This window comes from Myotis lucifugus, unplaced genomic scaffold, assembly GCF_000147115.1.
Source record: "Myotis lucifugus unplaced genomic scaffold, Myoluc2.0 scaffold_28, whole genome shotgun sequence".
NCBI lineage: Eukaryota > Metazoa > Chordata > Mammalia > Chiroptera > Vespertilionidae > Myotis > Myotis lucifugus.
Window position 1 is genome coordinate 3916515 of NW_005871076.1, and position 23562 is coordinate 3940076.

Sequence of the window (23562 nt, forward strand, 5' to 3'; positions counted from 1 at the left end):
TAATTATAAGACAATTTTTAAGTTATTTTTATTTTTAAGATTAAGCATCCTCATTGACAATCCAGAAATAGTCACTGCTGACTCTTTGGATACACACACATAAAATGGTTAAAAATGATTCCCCAATTTTCAGTGACAAGGTAGGAAAAAACATTTTCATAGCTGCAGCTGAATTCTGCCCTTTTCAAAAAAATCTTATTTTGTTACCAAACCACTCACCAAACCAAAAGGAAAGACAATTTTTCAAAAAGCCAACAAAACCCTGAAATAGGGATCTAGGCAAGCCAAAATTATCCTCCAAAACGGTGCTGTTGCAAAAAACAGGTGGGAAAACAAACTCCCAAAGCACATTAGAGAAGACCTATAGAAAGAATTTAGAAAGTTAGGACTGAACCACAGTAGTGTGGAGTTCAAAAAGCACAAAATTGGAAGCTCAGCTTGTTCAGCTTGGGAATGAATATATTAAGCTTCCTCTTATTCCAGCAACAGAAATAAAAATATGAGCTGATGGAGTTGATATTAAAATTGTCCTTACCAACAGAAGGCTGGGTGAGGGTAAAAGAGAGAATGTAGAATGAAAGGTGGCAAAGACAAGTTGTTTTGAATCTAGGCTCTACTGCTCAGGAAAGCTGAACAGCGCTGAAATTCTTCTGAGCCAGTGTCATTAAATAACAGACTTGGCTCAGCATCAGTGAACTATATACCACCTGCTATATCTGTGACCCACATTGTTTGTGGTATTAAAGAATATTTTTTAAATTATTAATTTCTATTCTGAAAAGCAGTATCAGGTGACCCACATTATTTGTGGTATTATAGAATATTTTTTAAATTATAAACTTCTATTCTGAAAAGCAGTATCAGGTGACCCACATTATTTGTGGTATTATAGAATATTTTTTAAATTATAAATTTCTATTCTGAAAAGCAGTAGATCAAAATGGCACTGGGCCATCCAATCAGCTATAAAGGGCTCCCTCCAAAAAGAACTCAGCAGAAATTTAGGTTGGAAGGAATGTAACATGGAGTAAGATCAGGCTCTTGGTACAATTTTAATAAGGCTTCTAACCACCCCAGCCGTAAGGAGACTCCCTCAGAAGTTTAAAGGGATGCTTCTCAGAGATAACAAGGTCTGTAAGTTGAACTCTTGACCCCTTCTCCTTACCTAAAGCTTGGGGAAGAAAATAAATATTTAAATTTTTAACTATTCAGAGTTTTGGGAACATAGTAATATTTAATATTCCTTAGTTTTCATTTTCTGAACCTTTGGCTTATAATTTTCTCAATTATGTTACACTGAAAAATGTATGAATGTGCCTTAGTCAGTAGTGCCACATGAAAATGTAAACCTCGTTCTCCTCATCTTCTACACTGGAAGCGTGAATGAATGGTAACCCTAAATATCCTGCAAATATCCTGAGTTACTTTGTATACTCAGCAAAAGATTAGGGCAAACCATTTCACTTCCACGTCTTGAGCAGTAGGAATGAACTAGTCTTCTTCAATCTCATCTTCCCAAATATCTTCATCAACATCCACAGCATAGAACAACCTGGAAGCATATAATAAGGTATAATGTTATAAACTTGAAAGAAACTATAAATAATTTATTTCCTTGTCTCAAAAATACTTTCTGTACTCCTCAGATAACATCTTTATCTTTTCCTCTCCTTTAATCTTCCACTGAGAAGGACTAAAATATGGTCCCTCTGAACAGCTAGCTGCCTTAAAGCTTATTAGAACAGCCCTTTTAGGATCAAGACACACTCTCTAGGGCCAGGGATAAGTAATGGAAGATGAGTGTCACAAAACTGATACTCAATGCACATAATATGTGGAATAAGCCAAGACTGGGGAAATCAAGCAATCTAGAAGTTGAACTCTTTTGAGACACTATAACTTTATTACATGCTAATCACTCCATTCTATCTTCATGGTCCATGCACTCTCCATTTTTAGTATGTTTTATAGTTACCAACTTGTCTTCCTTCCCTTATGTTATCTCTCTCTCTTCCTTCCTCTCTGAAATCAATAAAAATATATTTTTTAAAAAAGAAATAGATGTTTAAAAAAGAGAGGCTTAAAAAAATAAAAAATAAAAAAGAGAGGCTTAAGAGACAGAACCAAATAAAATGACTGAATTTGATTAGATCCTGTTTCAATAAAACAACTTTAAAAGATATTTTTAGGGATAACTGGAAGGTTCTTAATAAGTTTATTAGCTGATAATATGCCATTGTCATTAATCTGTTTGAGACTTTTCATTGATTTTTTTAGAGAGGAAGGGAGAGGGAGAAAAACATTGATGTGAGAGTGAAACTTGATGCTTCCTGCTGGGGATCAAGCCTACAACCTGGGCATGTGCCCCGAATGGGAACTGAACCAGCAATCTTTCAGTGTAGGGATGACACCCAACCAACTGAGCCACACCGTCCAGGTCTCATTAATTTTTTTAAAGTATTGTTATATAGAAGAATTTTCTTAGGCCATACACATGGAAGCATTTAGAGATGAAGCATCCTATCTCCGACTTAGGGTCAAGTACTTCAGCAAAAAAGTTAGAGAACAAACATTAGAAAGTTTTAATTAAAAAACAGAGAGAGAACAGGTCCAGCCAGTACGGTCCAGTGGTTGAGCATCGACCCATGAACCAAAAGGTCATCAGTTCAATTCCCAGTCTGGGCACATGCTGGGTTTCTAGCTCTATCCCCAGAAGGGGGTATACAGGAGGCAGCCAATAGATGTTTCACTCTCACATCTAAGTTTCTCTCTCTCTCTCCCTTCCTCTCTCTAAAAATCAATAAAAACATATTTTTAAAAAAAGAGAATATGGCAAAACACTCTCAATTATTAATTTTGGTGGACGTTATCCTACTATTCAGTCTTATCCTTTCAACTTTTCTATTTAAAATTTTTTACTATAAAAAGCTGAGGAGGACAAAAAAGAAGAAATTTTCCAGGTAGCATATTTTCATCATAAACCTCATTTTCAAGAAAATAATATAAAAATTCACATATGTGGGAAGTGTGTAAGAGAATTCTCTAATAAGCAAAGCACTAAGTCAAACACTGGATCTGTGGTCTGCAAATCAAGGGCCAAAAACTGCTGCTGAGCCTGGGGAATTCTGTGTACATACCGGTTAAAACACAGGGAAGCAGGATCAGTGAAATGTTTATAAGGGTTTGCTCTAGAGAGAGAACCCATGCAAATCCAGCAGAAATATTGCATACAACCAGTACATGTCATCTTGTTACATCCATCTAATTTCTGGTGGGAAAGACAGAAAGGGAAAAATATCAAGGTTATAAAAGCAAAAGAGAAATGCACATGCCAAAAAGATTCAGTATAACATTGTCCTACCGGCGGTTCTCAACCTGTGGGTCGCGACCCCTTTGGCGGTCGAAGGACCCTTTCACGGGGGTCACCTAAGACCACCCTGCATATCAGATATTTACATTACGATTCATAACAGTAGCAACATTACAGTTACGAAGTAGCAACGAAAATAATTTTATGGTTGGGTCACAACATGAGGAACTGTATTTAAAGGGCCAGAAGGTTGAGAACCACTGTCCTAGTCCCTTTCCTCATACAGAGCTGAACACTATGGTAGGTAACACATTGATAGCTAGTTAATGCCAACTCTTTTGCATTACAGGTGAAACAGGAAATATTTAGCAGGCTTTCCTACAACTAGATACTTAGCAAGTTTTCTTCTGATAAACTCTAGATACAAACCAAATGTACTATATTGTACACGGAAAATGTAGTTAGATTAATTAAAATGTTTGGATTTAATATATGTGATTTTAAACTTTTTACATAAATCTAAAAAACATTTGGTATCAAGTCCTCCACTTTATCATAGGGCTGAGATACATCAGAAGTAGTTAAGCCGAAACCGGTCTGGCTCAGTGGATAGAGCGTCGGCCTGCAGACTGAAAGGTCCCAGGTTCGATTCCAGTCAAGGGCATGTACCTGGGTTGCGGGCACATCCCCAGTAGGAGATGTGCAGGAGGCAGCTGATCGATGTTTCTCTCTCATCGATGTTTCTAACTCTCTATCTCTCTCCCTTCCTCTCTGTAAAAAATCAATAAAATATATTTTAAAAAAAGAAGTAGTTAAATTGGTTAAATAGAATGTCAGTTTCCTTAATGGAGTACTTAGGGAATGACCACCAGGTTCAGTTCAGATATACAGTAGTACCCCCTTATCTGCAGTTTTGCTACTCATGTTTAACCCATGGTCCAAAAATACAGAGTGGGGCAAAAGTAGGTTTATAGTTGTGAATATGCAAAACAGTTTATTTTTGTATTATTCATTAATTATTGTATTATTTTCCGTATGAACAACTGTAAACCTACTTTTGCCCCACCCTGTATTATATGGAAAACTTCAGAAATGAACAACTCATGTTTTACATTGTACACCATTCTGAGTAGTGAGATGAAACCTTGTGCCATCTCAACCAGGACGTGAATCTTTCCTTCTCATTAGCCTGTTTCCATATCGCAGCACTCATATTCAAGTAACCATAACCTAACACTACGTCACAATCCTATATTATTCACCTCATTTTGTATCACTGCACATCATCGCAAGAGTGAACACAGTACAGTAATATATTTTGATGGAAAAAGATCACATTCACATAACTTTATTATAGTATATTATAATTATTCTATTAGTTATTGTTGTTAATCTCTTACTGTACCTAATTTATAAATTAAACTTCATCATGGGTATGTATGTATGTTTTGGAAAAATGCATAGTACATATATAGGGTTTAGTATCATCCTCAGGTATCTATTGGAGTCTTGGAACATATCCCCCACAGATACGAGAGGACTACTGTAATGGATTGAAACAGTAGAATCAAATACAAAGATATATTTTGATTTTAAAACATATTAAGATTTTTGTCAAGAAGCAATAGATTTATATACATTTGGGAAAATGTGCCCATTTCTTAAGCATATACTTGTTAAACAGGTGTGTTCAATTCCAGGATAAAAAGTTCTGAGAAGAAGTCAGGCTTGATTTTTTTAAAATCACATAGATGAGTTAAGAGTTGATTCTGGCCGAACCGGTTTGGCTCAGTGGATAGAGCGTCGGCCTGCGGACTCAAGGGTCCCGGGTTCGATTCCAGTCGGGGGCATGTACCTTGGTTGCGGGCACATCCCCACTGGGGGCCGTGCAGGGGGCAGCTGATCGATGTTTCTCTCTCATCGATGTTTCTGGCTCTCTATCCCTCTCCCTTCTTCTCTGTAGAAAATCAATAAAATATATTTTTAAAAAAAAAGAGTTGATTCTGGCTCTAGTATGGCTTCCTCATAACCCATTCAATTTTAAGGGGGGGGTGGATATAATGTGAGAACAATTGTCACTGTATGAAAGCACTTTGAAAAGGGACATCTACATACATGTAAAATAGATGACAATATTAAGTCGTTAATTTGCAACTTCCAAGTAAGAGGGTTTAATAAATACCAAAATGTGTTTTTTTAATTAGTCATAAAATTAATAGGCTTCTTGAGATGATCGTAACATGCCTGTGAGTCTGTTTACCTCTATGGGAGTCCCACAATTTGGGCAGTTCTTTGAGTTCTTTTCTAGCCACTCTTTACTTTCCATTTCTTCCAGTGCCTTCTGAATCACCCTCTTACCATACCTCTGTTCCAGAAATCTTTTATTGTCCTCATCTGCTTGCAGGTACTCATTTTGTAAGTCTATTAATTTCTCTAGAAAGTGAAATGGAAAATTAACTTTTATATAACTTTGCAATGCTGATTAAAAACTATTAAAAATGGCTATAACCTTTGACTACTCAATAATGCTACCTCTGGGACTTTATCATAATCCAAAGTAAAGTTATATGCATGGAAATGCACATAACAATGGCAAACAAATGAAATGTCCAAGGAAATAATTATGTGCGAAAGCGTCATTTGTGACATAATATTGTTATTAAAAACTTATAGTTAGGATGGCTACAGCTCAATTAAAAAACTCATTACAGAATCCAGAAAAAAAGCGCATTTAGGTTATGACTAGGTGAAACTAGACATGCACAAATAACAAAGAACAAAAAGGAATCCTCCAACTAGAAAAGTTGAATTTGGTAAAGGTAGTAGAATAATAGGTTATCTTTTCCTTTTGATTTTGACTTATTAATGTTGATATGTTTGTACAATTAGTGGTGTACAGTTAAGGACTGACTTATCTAAAAAACGCAAAGGTTGAAACAGACACTGATTTTCCACTAACTCAGCATCATTCACCATCTATATACAGTGGGGTCTTGACTTACGAGTGTCCCCACTAACGAGTTTTTCGAGATACGAGCTCTTGGCCGATTTTTTGCTTTGAGTTGCGAGCTAAAATTCGGGTTACGAGCCAGCTTCAGATACCCCACCGCTAGTTGGTGCAGCGAACGTCACAGTGAACGCCACAACATCAGCCTAGCATCACGTGTCTCACTCGTTCACTTCTTGATTTGACATACGAGTAATTTGAGTTACGAGCTCCATCACGGAACGAATTAAACTCGTAAGCCAAGGCCCCACTGTACATATAAAAGCCTAAGCGACAGGCCGACAGGCCGACTGGCTGACTGGCTGGTAGCTATGATGCACTCTGACCACCAGGAGGCAGACGCTCAGTGCAGGAGCTGCAGAGCGACAGCAACTTTGCAGAGTGCCCTCTTGCACTCTGGGAACCCTCAGAGGATGTCAGACTGCTGGGCGAGGGACACCACCAGTGCACAAATCCATGCACCAGGCCTCTAGTTTGATAATAACAAGGTTTATCAAATAAACAAAAGCACCTTTGGCTTAAGGGCAAAGACGGTTTAATTTGGTATATTAAAAAAAAGTCAGCGAATAAAATTTATCACCCACAGCTACTAAAAAGTTCCTCCTGACACCTTTCCCCTTGATACTCTTCAATCTGATTTCTATTTATCACTTAAATGAATAGGCAGCCATTCCCAAAGCCTTTACTTATACACAAAAGGCTTTTGTTCATAATCCTATTATCTTAATTTTTCAACAGGATTAAGTAAAGACTCTCAACAATGTTAATTATTTTGTGTTCCTAGATATATTAAGGACAAAGGTTATTGCTCTAATGTTCTCAAAATAATAAAAATGCTAGTATTTCATATATTTTATATGGTAAAATCTAACATCTATAAATATATATATATATATATAGAGAGAGAGAGAGAGAGAGAGAGAGAGAGAGAGAGAATCAGATGCCAAATTTTACTGAAGCCCCTAAGTCTACCTTCGATTTTTTCCTCAAATGCTGTGAAACACGTGAAATGTACTTTAGCCTCTCAATGCTAAGGTTACAGAAATCTAATAAATGGCTTATAATTATGCTGTGGTGAGTTCTTCAACCCATCTACTGGACCACTACAAGACTCTGCTCTAGGCAATGGCAGCACCTACTCATTCTCCTCAAGGTACTTTCCTGAAGATAATAACACTCTAACAGTGCCAACTAGTAACTATAATAATAATGGCATTAATAATTACCACTTTGCCCTAGTTGGTTTGGCTCAGTGGATAGAATATCGGCCTGTGGACTGAAGGGTCCTGGGTTCAATTCCGGTCAAGGGCACCAAAATCCTATATAATAAAGAGCTAATATGCAAACAGTTGTCACACCCTCACGCCGTAAGGGCTCAGACACTCAACACTGGGAAGAGAAAAATGGGGACCAGCCAGGCACAAATGAGCTTGCGAGAGAGGAATGGGGACCAGCCAGGCTGCAGCCCGGGAGAGGGACAAGCCACCCGCCCCATGGTACCGGGTGCCAGTGGCTACGGCTGCGCCATCGGCCCGGGAGAGAGACAAGCTGCCCGCCCCACGGTCTCCATGGTCCCCATGGTCCTGGGCGCCAGCAGCTGTGCCTGCGGTCCAGGAGAGAGACAAACCACCCGCTCTGTGGTCCCGGGTGCCTGCGGTTGCGACCCAGGCGAAGCCGCCCATCCACAGTCCCCTGAAGCTGCAGCCGACCTGGGCAAAACCGGCCCGGGTCCTGGGTGCCTGCGACCGGCCGGAGGAGGGAATCCTGGGTCCCAGGTGCGGGGCGAGGCAGAGGCAGTTAGGGGCGATCAGGCCAGCAGGAGAACAGTTAGGGGTGATCAGGCAGGCAGGCAGGTGAGCAGTTAAGAGCCAGCAGTCCCAGATTGTGAGAGGCAGTTGGACATCCTCCGAGGGGTCCCGGATTGGAGAGGGTGCAGGCCAGGCTGAGGGGCCCCCCCCACCCCCCGCCCACACACACACCCCTGCATGAAATTCGTGCACCAGGCCACTAGTAAATAAATAAAACTAGTTACCACTTGCCTTTTACATGTATTGGCCCATTGTTCTCAAATTATCTATGGTGAAGGACTAGTTTTTCTCCCCTACTCTGTCAAGGACCAATACTTTTATTTATTTTTTTAAATATATTTTTATTGATTTTAGATAGGAAGGGAGAGGGAGAGAGATAGAAACATCAATGGTGAGAGAGAATCATTGATCAGCTGCCTCCTGCACACCCAGGGCATGTGCCCTGACTGGTAATCAAACTATGACTTCCTGGTTCATAGGTCGATGCTCAGCCACTAAGTCACACTAGCTGGGCAAGGACCAACACTTTTGAAAAATACAATCAAATGAATTTCTTCCTTACAATAACCCTAAAGTAGCTATTATCATCATCCCTGTTAGTTTGAGAAAGACTAAGTCCATTTAAATGAGAGTCCAGTTAAATCTATGTCAAAGGCCTGCCTTCTCAATCCTTATCTAGATCAGAAATGGCAAACAGATTACATATCTTGTGTCTACTTCAACAGAGGATGGCTTTCTGAAGTGCTGTGTTCAGGAAGATTCTGAGGCCTCCCTGACCTCAATGAGAAAACACACTTGATGACTGATCAGACATATGTGCCATGGAAACAAGAGTGACAGCTATGCATCTGCCAGCCAGAACAGACATTATTTCACGTTCATAGATAAAAATGACCTTGCCATTCCTTCCCTGGACTGTTGTCCCCTGATAACTGCATGACTTGTTTCCTTAATTCCTCCAAGTCTTTACTCAAATCACTTTGCCAGTGAGGCTTCCCCCTGGCTTTCCAAAGTAAAATCCCAAGCTCCTTCCCCTTCAGAACACTTAATATCCTATCTCTGCTTTATTTTTTTTCCTCCTTAGCACTTACTATCATCTGATATTTTTTACATGTTGTTTGCCTGTCTCCTCCATTAGAATGTAAGTTTCATGAAGGCATTTGATCACTAATATATCCACCGAAGTGAGGACAGTATCTAACACAAAAGTTTCTGTTGAATAAATACTTCCAAATGGAAAACTCAAGTGATGAGTTTGGGGGTTTTGGTGGGGGGATGGGGGACAAGAGAACTGAGTTCATTGATACAACTTACCTGCCGTGAGCTTACACGGAGAGACGCCATGGTAGGTCAATCTGCATAAGGTACAGAAGGCAAAATTGCAGCTGGAGCAGATGCCCATGGTGCAGCCAGGCTCCTGCATCACAGGCAGCTGGCAGCATGGGCGGGGGCAGTACACCACATCTGCCATCAGGTCCAAGGTGGACTGGAGAAGCAGCCGATCGTAACGGGCAAATAACTCTGCTTCTACTAGCTCTTTGACCTGGAGTAAAATATTTTAAAACACAGAGGTTTGACAATTTCCCAACTAGTTCTGTTCCTGAGGATATACTTAGGCTGCTGGGGCAAATCAGATGCACATAAATGAAACCCCTCTACCTCACTTCAAGATCAAAACAAGCCCAGCTGGTGTGGCTCTGCGGTTGAATGTTGACCAATGAACCAGGGGTCACGGTTTGATTCCAGTTCAGAGCACATGCCTAGGTTGTGGGCTCAATCCCCAGTAGGGGGCATGCAGGAGGCAGCCTATCAATGATTCTCTCTCATCACTGATGTTTCTCTCTCTCTCCCCCTCTCACTTCCTCCCTTTCTGAAATCAATAAAAATATATTAAAAAAATAAGATCTAACCAAGTATGGCAAGTCTGTATCTTGACTGAGATGGTGGTTACATGGATCTACACATTTGTCAAAACTAAGCAAACTGGCCCTGGCGGGTAGTTCAGTTGGTTAGAGCACTGTCCCGATACGCTAAGGTTGCAGGTTTGATCTCTGGTCAGGGTACATACAAGAATCAACCAATGAATGCATAAATAACTGGAACAACAAACTGATGTTTCTTTCTTGCTCCCTTCCTCTCTTTCTCTAAAAATCAATACATTAAAAAAAAACACAAAAAAACTAAGCAAACTGTACACTTTAAATAGGTACATTTATGCCTTCATAAATTTAATTTTTTAAAATCCCACCAAGCAAGCTGTCCTTATGTTACAGTCTATAAATGATTTGGTTAACCATTCCAAGGGATACCCCTTCAGATCCCAACCTCACACAAAGACAGGCAGTGATTCTCCAAGGTCGATGGCATTTTAGTAAATATACAAAGTAAGTCACCAGAATTACTTTACACCTTTTCAACATTCATCCCTGCTGAGGACTGCCCATTCTGAGGCCAGCAAAGAAAGCATTTATGTATGCTTAAATGGTAAAGACCATAGCATTCTTTTAATTCTCACCCGAGGAGTGAGGATATTTTTTTCCATTGAGTTTTAGAGATGGTAGAAGGGAGGAGGGAAGGGGAGGAAGAGAGATAGGAGAGAAAACACCAATGTGAGAGTGACACATCAATTGGTTGCCTCCCATGTGTGCCCTGACCAGGGGTAAGGATTGAATCTGCAACCCAGGTACATGTGCAGGCTGACGCTCCAATCACTGAGTAACGTTGGCCAGGGCAAGGCCATAGCATTCTTTTTTTTTTAAAACTCCTTTCTTTTATTTTTTAAAAATATATTTGTATTGATTTCAGAGAGGAATGGGAGGAAGAGACACAAACATCAATGATGAGAGAAAGTCATTGATCTGCTGCTTCCTGCACGCCCCATACTAGGGATAGAGCCCACAACCTGGGCATGTGCCCTGACCAGGATTAAACCCTGACTTTCTGGTTCATAGGTCGATGCTCAACCTCTGAGCCACGCAGGCCAGGCAAAACCAGAGTATTATTGATGGATACAGTGAAACAACTTGTGGGCTGGCTCCAAGATCTCAGAATGCCCTGATGAGCCCTAGCAAGGAAGTTCCTGAGATGTCTCCCTTTGTGAAATGAAATCAGGATGCAGCTGTCGGTAAAGTTACCTGACCAGGAGTAGCCACTGAAGGGCACTTGGGTTCTGGGCAGTTGAGGCATTTAACTTGGCCATCTTTGATCTGGATTTCAAAGTAGTCCTTCAGACAGGCTTTGCAGTACACATGTCTGCACTCCAAGAAGTGCATGCATTCACTACCCAGCTTCTCACAGAAACAGATATTGCACAGGAACAATTTACTATTAAAGCATTTTATCTGCTGAGCTTGATCAAAGTCCAAGATTTCCTGGATCAGACTGGACAACGATTCCACATCCTGCACGGCTCTCTCATCCACAACTTCCTCTTGGTCTACAGCAGATCCAGCTGCTCCTCTACAATCTAGCTCTGTGTTGGCAGAGGCTTGAGCCGTCCTTCTCTGCAATTTTTTCTGAGAACCGATCTTGAGCTCGAAAGGAGAGACAATATTCAGGTACCCTAGGGTCTCTTCCTTAAGAAACTGCATCCAGGCAAACAGGACCACATTGCCACGGTGTTCTTCCCACAAGTTGTCTAAGTGCTTGCAGAGAGCAGACAGCTAGGAGAAAACACACGAGGATGCAGGTGAGTTTGGAAAGATCATGATGTTTTCAACTCGTGATTTCCCTTGAAATTTTAAGTTAAGCTCTCACACTTCCTAAAATGATTTTTTTTCCACTGCTGTGATACACTGTGCTATAAAACAGCACCAATATTCATTCTTATCGAATCACTTCTTAAATTATTCAGCAACATGAACCATAGTAGAAGACAAAGTCAGAAGCTAGAGGAAGTACCATGAAAACAAGAGAGATGGTATGACTGCACAACATGTAGAACTAGGTTTACATATGCTCTGCTGAATGGAGGACTTTCTCTGTTCTTTAACTGTCCTTTGTGTTAACATTGCTATACCTCATGTACGAGAAAGAAATCCAGTTCTAAAATTAACTGTTTCTATTCCTGTCGAGCCTTAGCCCTGTAGATACCCTGCAGTAATAGTTAGAAAGAGAACAGTTTAAAGGTTTTAAAATTAATTCTTCCAAATCCTATCAAAAAGTCAGCTCATGAAAAGATCAGTAACAGGATCCAACCTCAGAGTCCTTGTTACTCAGATTTACAAGCTGGTTTTAACTAAGCAATCTGGGCTTATACCAGAACCTGGTTAATGGGGGCAGACAGACTGATATTGAACCTGGACATGATTACAAGCCTGCAATGTGGTTTGGCTGCCATAGGGAAAATTCACACTTTCTAAGGTAAGCAACCAAAGTTTAAACTATTTCAACTTTTCTACCTTAGAAGTAGTCTGTTTTATTTGAATGACCAATATAAGAGGACTCTCTATTAGAAATGTGAAATATTTGTAAGCAGAACTCAGGAATTACAAACAGGTTTTCTTTTTAGGCAAACAAAAAAATTAAGTCTTCCAGATGCAAATAAATTTTGTAAATTTAAATAACAAGTGAACAAGGACTACATTTTCTGTTCCTTGCTGCTCACTCAACCCTACACAGGCGTGAACTTAAACCACTAGTGATTTTCCACATTTCATGAATATGCTTATAAGATCAACCACACTTTAGAAACCTGTTGAAAGCTGTAAAATGGAGTAAACACTAAAAGGGAAGCTTTGAGTTCTGTTTGAGCAAAATCCAATGAAGAAGCCATTCTCTTCCATCCTCTTTTCTCCAGCCCCTTCTCAAAAGAGGCATAAGGGATATACATAAATGTGAGAAAGGGGAGAGAGAAAGAGGAAAAGAGAAAAAGAGAGACTGTGCATGTATATATATTGGGAGAGGAATAATGGAAAATATAAGAAAACTAAGCCTAGTTCCCTTCTATTTACCAACCCCAATTCAGTGAAAGACAGGTCCATGTGTCAACTTCCCTATCAACAGGTGAAATTCATAATGCCAAGGAATCAGGGCCCAGCAACAAACAAGAACTGAACCAAGAAAGAGTATAAAAGATGAGTTAAATGTCAATTACATACACAAAATTTTTATTTGATAGAAAATCCTACTGTAATTTTAGCTATATAACATAAAATAATGAACAACTCTCCTCTCTTACACCCTCCAAAGCTAGTATTAAGTAGATTCTATTTGACTGAATCTGAAACTACCTACAGCCACACACCCTATTAATCTGTCCTTGTGTGGTACGTGTGTGTGTGTGCATATGCATACACACGTATGGATATAAAGTATCAGGAGTTCTCTTGAGAAATGGAACTATAAATATCTAAATAATTTAGTCAACTATCAGTGATCTAAATGTCAAATAGCCTTTAATATTGGGAAGTGGGCAAATAATTCACTGTCTAGCATGTATTGCCTCTGGCACAGCTATTAGAATGTAAGGTAATACTCCTTTTTATTCTATGTGTATTATCTTTTTTTAAGTTTAATTTTTGTTTTTAAAGCTCAATTTTATAAAAGCACTCTTATCTAAAGATTAGACTATTGGGGCAGGGAGAAGAGAGGGAATGAAAAATACACGATCAAAAAGGAAAAACTGACAAGCTGTTCCTTAAGGTCAATAACTCTGACAGCTTTTGTCTTAATATACATCAATCTATCAATCTTCATCATGACTTCTAGAAAAGTAGCTGCTATTGATCCATTATCTACCTCAGAACACTCTATATTAGCTTCAAGTCATCTTTATGTCTCAATCACGAGTTAAGGTTGTTACTAGAAAAGGTTATAAAATCTAGAGGAAGTTACTGTTCATAATATAAGGTCTCCAGCCTTCATGAGCTATCTACAGGAATCATATACATTTCTATTTGTGTGTAATCATATCGGTGTGAGAGACCAGTCAACAATTATTTGTTCTTATTATTCAGAGCTTTAAAAATAAAAGCACTTCTGTTTATTTAAGAAATGTGTTTATTCTAACTATAATAGATCAATTTTAGTCCTCCTAATTACAATCGAATCTTTCTTTTAAGGAATGGATAAGAAACTAAGAAAAAAAGAGTAATTCCAACATCTAAGGAAAATGAGGAGAAACTTATTGTTTCATCACAATACAGAGTAAATGGGAAAATAGCAAAAAAAGAAAAGAAACAATATACTTGATTAGAAATTACTCCTATTGCAATTCATAATGATTAATAATTTTAATACTGCCATTCCTTTCTAAAGCACCAAACATTTTCAACCCATTAACATTAGGATTCATGAAGGCAAGGGGAAAAAATTACAAAATCCAAAGCCATCTGTTCTCCATGCATTGAAGTCAAGATCAAGGTAGTCTTCAATTAAAGATGATTTTTTAAGTTTCTAAAAATGGATAAGAGAAATTAAGTTTCGGGTCTAACCTGAGTTGGTGACAGCCATTTGCCACTAAGTGTGAATGAAGGTGGGGAGGAGGATGGATAATCTGGTGGCAGTTCAAAGTTCAGCACAAGTGGAGGCAGAAAGCAAATGGTGTATTCAAAGCCACTATTCTGGAGACACTCATTTGAATTGCCTGAACCAAAAACAAAGATTAGAAAGGATCAGTTGGTCAATACTTGAGTGTCCATTACTGTTGAGCAGTGCTCAAGACTTAATGTTTTTGTTGAGGGGATAAAAACCCTCCCCCAAAGCACTTTCTATTTCCTAATTTTAACTTCTTAGCCGCCACCTTAAAAAAAAAAATCTTGTAAGCCCTTGAAAAATCTACTAAGCACCATGAAATTTATAATGATGATACACAACTTACTCTTGTATTCACTTTTGAGTACAATTCCTAACAGTAAAGAGCAAGTAATACACAATGTTTTCTTTTGTTACTATTTTACAGTAGATGATTAAAAACACAATCTAGAGAAAGGCATGTTTATTCCTATCAAAGAGCCATGACCTACTTAGATCAGCATGTATCAACTACCCATGAATCATAGTTGGGACAATTTGTTCCAACATAATGATCTCAGGCTTGAGGACAAGATACAGCACACAACACAATCAAAGTTTCATTTTACATTATCACACTTTCTTTTCTCAATGCCTTTATAATAGAAATATTTGAGAAAGTGTGTATCAGTCTCCTGTAAATGTTTGTATCAAATAAAGCAATTTTTTTTCTGAAGCAAAGGGTCACAGAGTAATAGCACATGTCGCATGTTTATAGTAGTTTAAATCAGCGGTCGCCAACCGGTGGTCTGTGAGGTCCAATGGTTGGTGACCACTGGTTTAAGGAAACCTTTGGAGCAGCAGTCGCCAACTGGTGGTCTGCGGACCACTGGTGGTCCATGAGGTCTGAAAGGTTGGTGACCGCTGGCTTAAATAATTCTGGAAAACAAATAGTATTAACCACCACGATACTTTAAAGCTTCCAAGTGTTTTCGCATACATTATTTAATTTCCTCTTTTATTATCTCTATTTAATAGCCCATGAGTCGTGGCTGATAAACTGCTAGTTAGAAGATTAGAATGCATGGAATATGCAGGATAATATCCTAAATTCTATGGTCAAAAGGTGGAATCAAATTGAAAACTGTTTACCTCCCAGTTCAATTTTCACTTAAAACAGAAACATGCACTAAATCTGTAATAATACCACTTATCACTGATGCTTAAACACACAAGGAGATAAATAATTTAGGTTTCAAACTCATAGATACAGCGACAGACTGACAGTTGTCAGAGTGGAGAGAGGAAGGGGGGCTGGTTGAAAAAGATGAAGGGATTATGCAGTATAAATTGATAGTTACAGAAGAGTCACAGAGATGTAGATTACAACATAGGGAATATAGGTAACAACAGCAATAACTATATATGGGACCAACTGGGTACTTGAAGTACATGGTATTCTAACCACTTTGCTGTACATCTGAAACTAATATAGAATAATACTAAATGTAATATAGAATAATACTAAATGTAGACTGTAATTGAAAAACAAATAATTTAAGTTTCACTAAGAAATTGAGAATAATCTTCATTTAGAAAAATCAGTTTAAAAGAACATTATTAACTAACCGCTCACAAATATCTTGAAATTTTGTGGCAAGTCCAAACTCTGCTTTTCTAAATTCATCTCCATCATAAATACTCGCCAGGGCCAGCAATTCATCCTCCTGGGCTTCTCGGTCTTCTGCCGACATTTAATTTTCTGAGGAGCTAAAGACAGTTACATCAGTTAAGAACAGGAAAGGCTGAGTTTGGAAAAGTCTAGTAGCACACAAACACACATACACAAAAAATTCCTCGTAAAGAAGTGCAAAGGATTAATCAATATTCTCACTATTCTGCTAAACTAAAAAATGACAGGCATGTCTAATATTCTAGTAGCTTTGCAATAGTAACAGCCTTTTTTCCAAAAAGAATGACTGTGGTGCTTCTAACTGCTGACTTTATCAGTTAATATAACTAATTTAGGGGGAAAAGCATAATGTAAAAAATTTTTTTAAGGACAAATCCCAAATTAGTTTGGCTTGTCCACTAAACCTAGCAACATGCCCTGCCCACAAAAGAAGTCAAAGTATATTTGATATACTTTTAAAAAATAAATGAATTTTTTAAATCCACAGGAATCTCTACGGCAGGTTTTCTCAACCTCAGCACTATTGACGTCGGAATAAATAATTCTATGTTGTGAGATGCTGTCCTCTGTATAGGATGTGTAACAGTAACCCTGGCTTCAACCAACTAGATTTCCTTCAAGAGTTGTAACAATAAAAAAATAAAAAAAAGAGTTGTAACAATCAAAAATATCTGGACACCCTAACTGGTTTGGCTGAGTGGATAGAGCATTGGCCTGAGGACTGAAGGGTCCCGGAAGGGTCCCGGGTTTGATTCCAATCAATGGCACATGCCCGGATTGTGGGCCGCTCCCCAGTAGGGGGCGTGCAGGAGGCAGCTGATCAATGATTCTCATCATTGATGTTTCTATCTCTCTCTCCCTCTCCCTTCCTCTCTGAAATCAATAAAAATATATTTAAAAAACAAAACAAAAATATCTGGACATAGCCAAATATTCTGAAGGGACAAAATTACTCACAGTTTAGAAAACCCTGTTCTAGAAATGTTATAGGCACAGATACTATATAAGAGAATTAGGTAACTAAGGAAGCAGCAAAGTAACATTAAATTTTGGAAATACCAAATTTTGTCAAATCAAGTTTAAGATTTATCATTATTTTAGGTAACACAAATATGCTACAATTAAAGTATGAATCAATGCTTTTTAATCACAGCAACTAAAATACGTACCAAAATTTCAGATAATTTAAATGTAAAAAAATATGAATGAGAATCTATGAAAATAGTTTAATCAAAACAACAAAAATTTACCATTCTGTCAATTAAAATATTGGGACTATAATTGCATTTGCAAATATTCTCCCTCTTAACAAAAAATTTTTTTATTGAAATGTATAAAACTAAGTTAGGACATGGCTTTTCAGATTATAAAAGGTGACACTACAAAATTTAGACAAATTCATTTAAAATAATGCCACTTTCAAAAAATAATTGCTCCAACATATGAAAATAGTTCTGCTTATGCTGCATCCCTAAGACAATGACATGTTCCATTTGAGGTCAGTTAGTACCTGTTAATAATAACAAGAAAAGAATATGAACACTGCAGTCTATTTCAGTTCAGAGTCTGGAATTCATGCAAATATCCCATTTATTCTCCAGATGGTGGAGATGAGACTGCTGAAGTTGGATAAGAGGCCAAGATGTGGAACTCATACTAGATATACTATAGAAATCCTGCCATCTACAGAAAAAAACACAAAAGATGGTGTTAGCACCCTCTCCAAATTTAAATTCTGAATTTCCATTATTGCCACTTAAATCAAACACACAGTCAATCCTAATCTGCAGCTGAATACTACTCTCCCAGAACAGCCTGAGTCACATGGTTAAAGGGGCATTTTCGTGTATCCAGCAGAGAGAGGTCTTATCTGACATTTTCAGCCTTGGGAGGAGCTGAGAAGGACCACCAAGGAAATGAGACAAGTCTTATCTTACTGATTTCAGACCTGGGAGGAGCTGAGAAAGACCGTCAAGGTCATGAGAGGAGAGTACATCACAAAACCCTTGAAAAACATCTAGTTTTTGTTTCTCCTTTCTTCTGCTGCTGCTTCTGTTCCTTCATTTCCTATCCCCCTCCAGTTTTTCCTCTCACTGCTAATGAATTAATCCTGCAAAGGGACACTCCACATTAGGTAATGGAAGCATGACAGTAGAATATTTAAAAGCACTTACACACATGCATACAGGCAAACTTTTTTTAAGAAACTGTTTATTTTCTGTCAACCTTATTTCCATTCTGTTAAGAGTTTGTGGAAGAACAGCTTAAGACCATTCAGTAGTTGTTCCTACCCATTCAGTGGCCTGAGCAGTGGTGGCTGCAGACCAGCCTTCAGTGGCAAGCTGAGCGCTCATCTTCAGTAGGAAACTGCTGAATAGGCAGAGGGCACCTACATGCCTTCAGACCAGTCTGGGACCTCAGGTTGAGCAGCAGTGAACTCGGGAGCTGGAACAGCCCATTCACTCTGAAATTTCTCGTGGGTCACAGCCTTTCAGCAGCAGCCTGCTCTTCCTTTTCAATCTCTTCAGGATCTCTGTAGAAGTAAAAATCAGGCATGACCTCCCATGGGTGTTCACGGGAGGTGGTGCCATGCATGCGCAGAACTTCCCGGGCCAGCATCCACCATGAGACCCACTGAGCTAGCCCGCTGGTTGTTGCAAAGGGTGGCAATGTCCACATAGTACAGAGGACAGTCTGTGTTACACAGAGCAATGGTGGGCAGGCTAACATAAGACGCCTCTGTGAGAGGCTGGTGGTCAGCCCTGGGATCAGAAGTCTTGGCTCCAAAGGCTGCTTGGATGTGGTTAGTGAAGGTTCCAGGAGTGAAGTGCCCAGAAATAGGAGTGGGTCCAATGGCAGCCGCAAGCTTCAGCAGAGCTCACTGGCCAGTGTTCCTGGATGATATGACACTGACATCAGCGGGGTTTTCAATGGTGACAATGGCATGAGCTGCCAGCAAAAGCTTCTCCCAGGTTCTCTTCAGATTTATGATGCAAATGTCATCACTTTTCCTTTAGTAGATGCACTGTTCCATTTGGAAGTCAAGATTGGTGCCACCTCAGTGGGTTCCTGCTGCAAGGAATTTGAGGACATCCTCCTCCTTTATTTGCAGGAAACCAAGGGCTCTGGACAGTGTAAAAGTTTCCCTTTAAGTTGCGTGGGCATCAAGAGCAACGCTGTATGGGCCCCCTCAGGGTAGCGAGGAAAGACTAAGTTCATTCTAAATACTTTAGAGCCCTAGCTGGTTTGGCTCAGTGGATAGAGCATCAGACTGCAGACTGAATGGTCCCAGGTTCGATTCTGGTCAGGGCACATGCCCAGGTTGTGGGCTCGATCCCCAGTTGGGGGCGTGCAGGAGGCAGCCGGTCAATGATTCTCTCTCATCATTGATGTTTCTCTCTCTCTCTCCCTTCCTCTCTGAAATCAATAAAAATATATTTAAAAAATAAAATAAATAAAAAATAAATGCTTTAGAGCCAGGCTTCTGAGCTGGGAGTGGGAGTGAGGGTAAAGGGAGGGGTAGCCCATAGATGAGTTATGGAGAATCCTATGAACACCCCAAAATTATGCAAAAGTATGATATGAAACCATAATTTTAAAAACAGATTCTCAGATGTATGACTCTCAAATAAGCTGTAAATGAAATTCAGAATCAATTTACATTTATTGAGCACCTACGATGTACTGTATTAAGTCCTTTCAAATGACCTTATTTAATTTTAAACAATTTTACCAGATGTAATTAAGCTTAACATAATTAAGCTGTTTCTTCCTACTTAAATATTTATAAGTGGGGTGAGAGATGAATTTATAGTTTCTGGTTTTAGGTTAGTTTTTTCCATAATGTCAGCACATTAGAGCCACCTGAGCAATTAAATCAGATTATCAGTGATCTTAATGTGCCACCAGGATTGAGATCTACTCCAAGCAGTTTCCCATCAACCGTTCCTCATGATCTACCCCACCACACCCCAGCTTCTGAAGCTGCCATGGGGGTCCCAGTCCTTTAATCCAGGTCGCTGACCTACATTTCCCTCTGATTCTATCCACTTAGCCTTCCAGACCCACCTCCAAAGCCCCTACTCTATGTAGAAATTTCTAATTAGTTGTCATGCCTGTCTAAAAATCCAGCAAACTTTTTTAATGTAACTTTCCTATGACACTGTCTGGGGGGCTGAAGCCCACCTTGCATGACAATAGTTTGCACTTTCTCACCTACCAGACTGCTTAAGTTCCTTAAGGGTGAGAATCAAGTCCTTTGCGTGTGTGTATTTTTCTCAGCATCTGGCAGTGCCTTGCAGTAGACACTGGAAAAAATTAGAAGTGCATTGGAGTGAGATGCAGTGTGCTGAGATGGGGAGCCAGAATCATACAGCTCAGTAACTGCTCTGCCACGTCCCACTAGAAGCAGGAGGTTGGGCTGGTGTCACAGTAACAGCAAGAACACGGAGGTCGGCAAAGGGGACGAAAACTTTGCTTGAGGTGATGGGCCCACGATGCAGTGTGCAGATGATGTTTTATTGAGCTGGACACCTGAAACCTGTATGTCAACCCCAATAAATTCGATTTAAAAAAAGAATGTCAATTTTGAGTTATGTCAATAACTCAAAAACAACAATAACCCAAACCAGCAAGAACAGTTAATACTTGGTGAGCTCTTACCGTGCGTAAGCCCTTTCAATGCATTAACTCCTGCTAGAGTCCCACAACCCAGGAAGCAAGTGCTATCACTATTTCCATTACATAGATGAGAAAAAATGGCATTTTGGGTCCTTTTCCGGCCCAAGGCCATACAGCTCATTAATACATAACTAAATCTGGATTCAGCCCACCCTGTTTCTTCACCGGTAACACAGGACCCAGAATAAATCCTGGCGCAATCAGACAAGAGATAATCCCAGGTTGACATTAGTTTGGGCAAACTGGAAACCGCTACCCTGCGGAGGGCAGCCCCTCCTCCGCGGTCCCCTGCGGCCCGGGAAAATCTCCTCCCTCTCCCGGGCCTCTCCCGGGCCACACCCGGGGACTCCGGAGCTGGGGTCAGCCCGGCTCCGAACCCGCACGCCGCCGCCGGCGCCTCCACCGCTCGCCAGCCCGCGTGCAGAGTCGTAGTCCGTGCGACTCACCTACACCCGGGGAGCAGGCCCAAGCCGCGCTCGCTGCCCCGCGCCGGGACACAGGGCGCAGTGCGGCCGCGTGAGGTCCCGCGGAAGCCGGGGCTGGCCCCTCCGGTCTTTCAGCGCCCTGGGGCGGGGCGCGGTCTTAGCCGGGCCGGACTGGGGGCGCCCCGTCCGGTGTCTGTGGGGGGCTGAAGCCCACTGAGCTGCCCCGGCCCGGCCGCCCTTCTCGGTCTCGCGTGCACCGAGCGCTGGCCCCACCGTTCCTTCCGGCGAGCCGACCGTGCCGGGCCCGAAGGTTCCGCCCTCCGCCCTCGCCCGAGGCCCCTCCAAGCCTCTCGCCCGACCGGTCCGGAGACGCCCGGCTCAACCTGCGCACCGCCTCTTCCGCCTTAGGAGCTGTCAGCTGAGCCAGGTGGATCCGGCTGGGGCGGCCCGGCGTGAGGACCACTCTGCGCAGCCGCGGCGGCCGCCCAGGCCCCTCGGCCGCCCCCCGCAGGCGGAAGGCTGCGCTGCAGGCGGGACCGCCGTCACTCCTACCCCTGCGGGGGCAGAAGTACTCCGCGTGGGAAGTTGATAGAAAGGCAGATCTGAGACCCCGTGCCCAGCGGGCTCCTTTCAGTGGTTCTGGGATAGGGCCCGGGAATTAGGATTTGTACCAATCCCAGAGGGGATCGCGAGGCAGCGGTGTACGTGAGGCAGACACTCCCGTAACAATCCTAGACTTGCTCCTCCAGGGAGACTTAAGCAAGCCTCCTCGCGCTCCTCTGATCCCAGCTACCTTCTTAGAAATGCTGCCCATCTTTCTGGCACCTCCACGATGAAAGTATTCATTCATTGTTCATTTTATAACAATAATAACTGTAGGAGACAGGCCTCTGTGTAGAATTATTCCGCAGCATCGTCAACTGTTAGAAAAGAAACAGCCTGTGGGCAGCGGGTTACTGAATTTCTCCAGGGCAAACAGGATGGGGGAAGAGGGGGAATGGAAAGGGCATGAGAACCAAGAACTGTGCCCATGAGACCAATAGCACATTTCCCAGGAAGATCCGCCTAGAGTCTAGGGCCCCTAGACAAAAGGAGGTGGAGACGATTAGAAAAGGCCTCAGTCCGTTTTTTTAAATAACCCAATTGGAGACAATAAGACCTAGGCGATGTATGGGGAGAGACTGTTAATTCCTTAGTATTCAGCCAATGAGGAGGGACTCTCCCACTATAGAGTTAAATTGCCTGTGATCACTGCTCTGTGTGTGTCTGCCTGCCCACAGACACCAGCTCTCCAGAACTTAGTTTTTGCCATGCTTTATGTCTCTGAGTCCAGTTATTTGAATTCAGACAGGTGAGAATTTCTCACAATAACTGTCAGGTGAGAATTTCTCACAATAACTACTGAGCAATTAGGATGCTTCAAGCACTGTGCTAAGTGCTTTATGAACATTGTCTGTCTTCACTATAGCCTTACGATTTAGGTACTATTTGTTATTCCCACTTTATAAATGAGGAAACTGAAATTTAGGTTTAAGAACTTACCAAGGGGCACATGATTATTGAGAGAGACTGAGCAAGAATTAAAATTACATTTCCCCTGCCTCATGCCATATACAAAAATTAACTCAAAAAGGATCAAAGACCTATATGTGAGAGTTAAACTAAGTATAAAACTCTTAGAAGGAAGTGTAGGAATAAATCTTCATGAACTTGGATTAGGCAATAGTTTATTAGATATAACACCAAAGCACATGCAACAAAAGAAAAATAAGTTGGATTCACCAAAATTAAAAACTTTTATGCTAAACAAAACCCAACCCACTATCAACAAAGTAAAAATACAATCCACAAAAGAAAATATTTGCAAACGATATATCTGATAAACATCTAATATCCAGAATACATGAAGAACTCCTACCACTCAACAATAAAAAGACAAATCAATTTAAAAATGGGCAAAGGATCTGAGTAGCAGTTTCTCCAAAGAAGATATACAAATGGACAGTAAGTACATGAAAAGATGCTTAGCATCATTAATCATCAGGGAAATGCAAATCAAAACCACAATGAGAAATGACTTCACATTCATTAGACTGGCTATAATACAAAGACAGGTAAAAAAAGTTTTGATGAGTATGTGGAGCAACTGGAACCCTCATCACTGCTGGTGGGAATGTAAGAATTGT

General features: G+C 40.6%; 1 protein-coding gene and 1 pseudogene across 1 annotated transcript; both read right to left on the reverse strand.

Annotated features, from left to right (window-relative positions):
• RNF14 (ring finger protein 14) lies at positions 1–18737 on the reverse strand. Its single transcript, XM_014453777.2, is given in 10 exon segments — positions 1–1552; positions 3138–3268; positions 5571–5743; positions 9440–9668; positions 11260–11787; positions 14560–14711; positions 16208–16245; positions 16247–16348; positions 17782–17954; positions 18563–18737. Coding segments are annotated over 8 exon segments (1398 nt in total). The 5' UTR covers positions 16333–16348; positions 17782–17954; positions 18563–18737; the 3' UTR covers positions 1–1491.
• Positions 18466–23562, reverse strand: part of LOC102440156 — a 12590-nt pseudogene continuing 7493 nt past the window's right edge.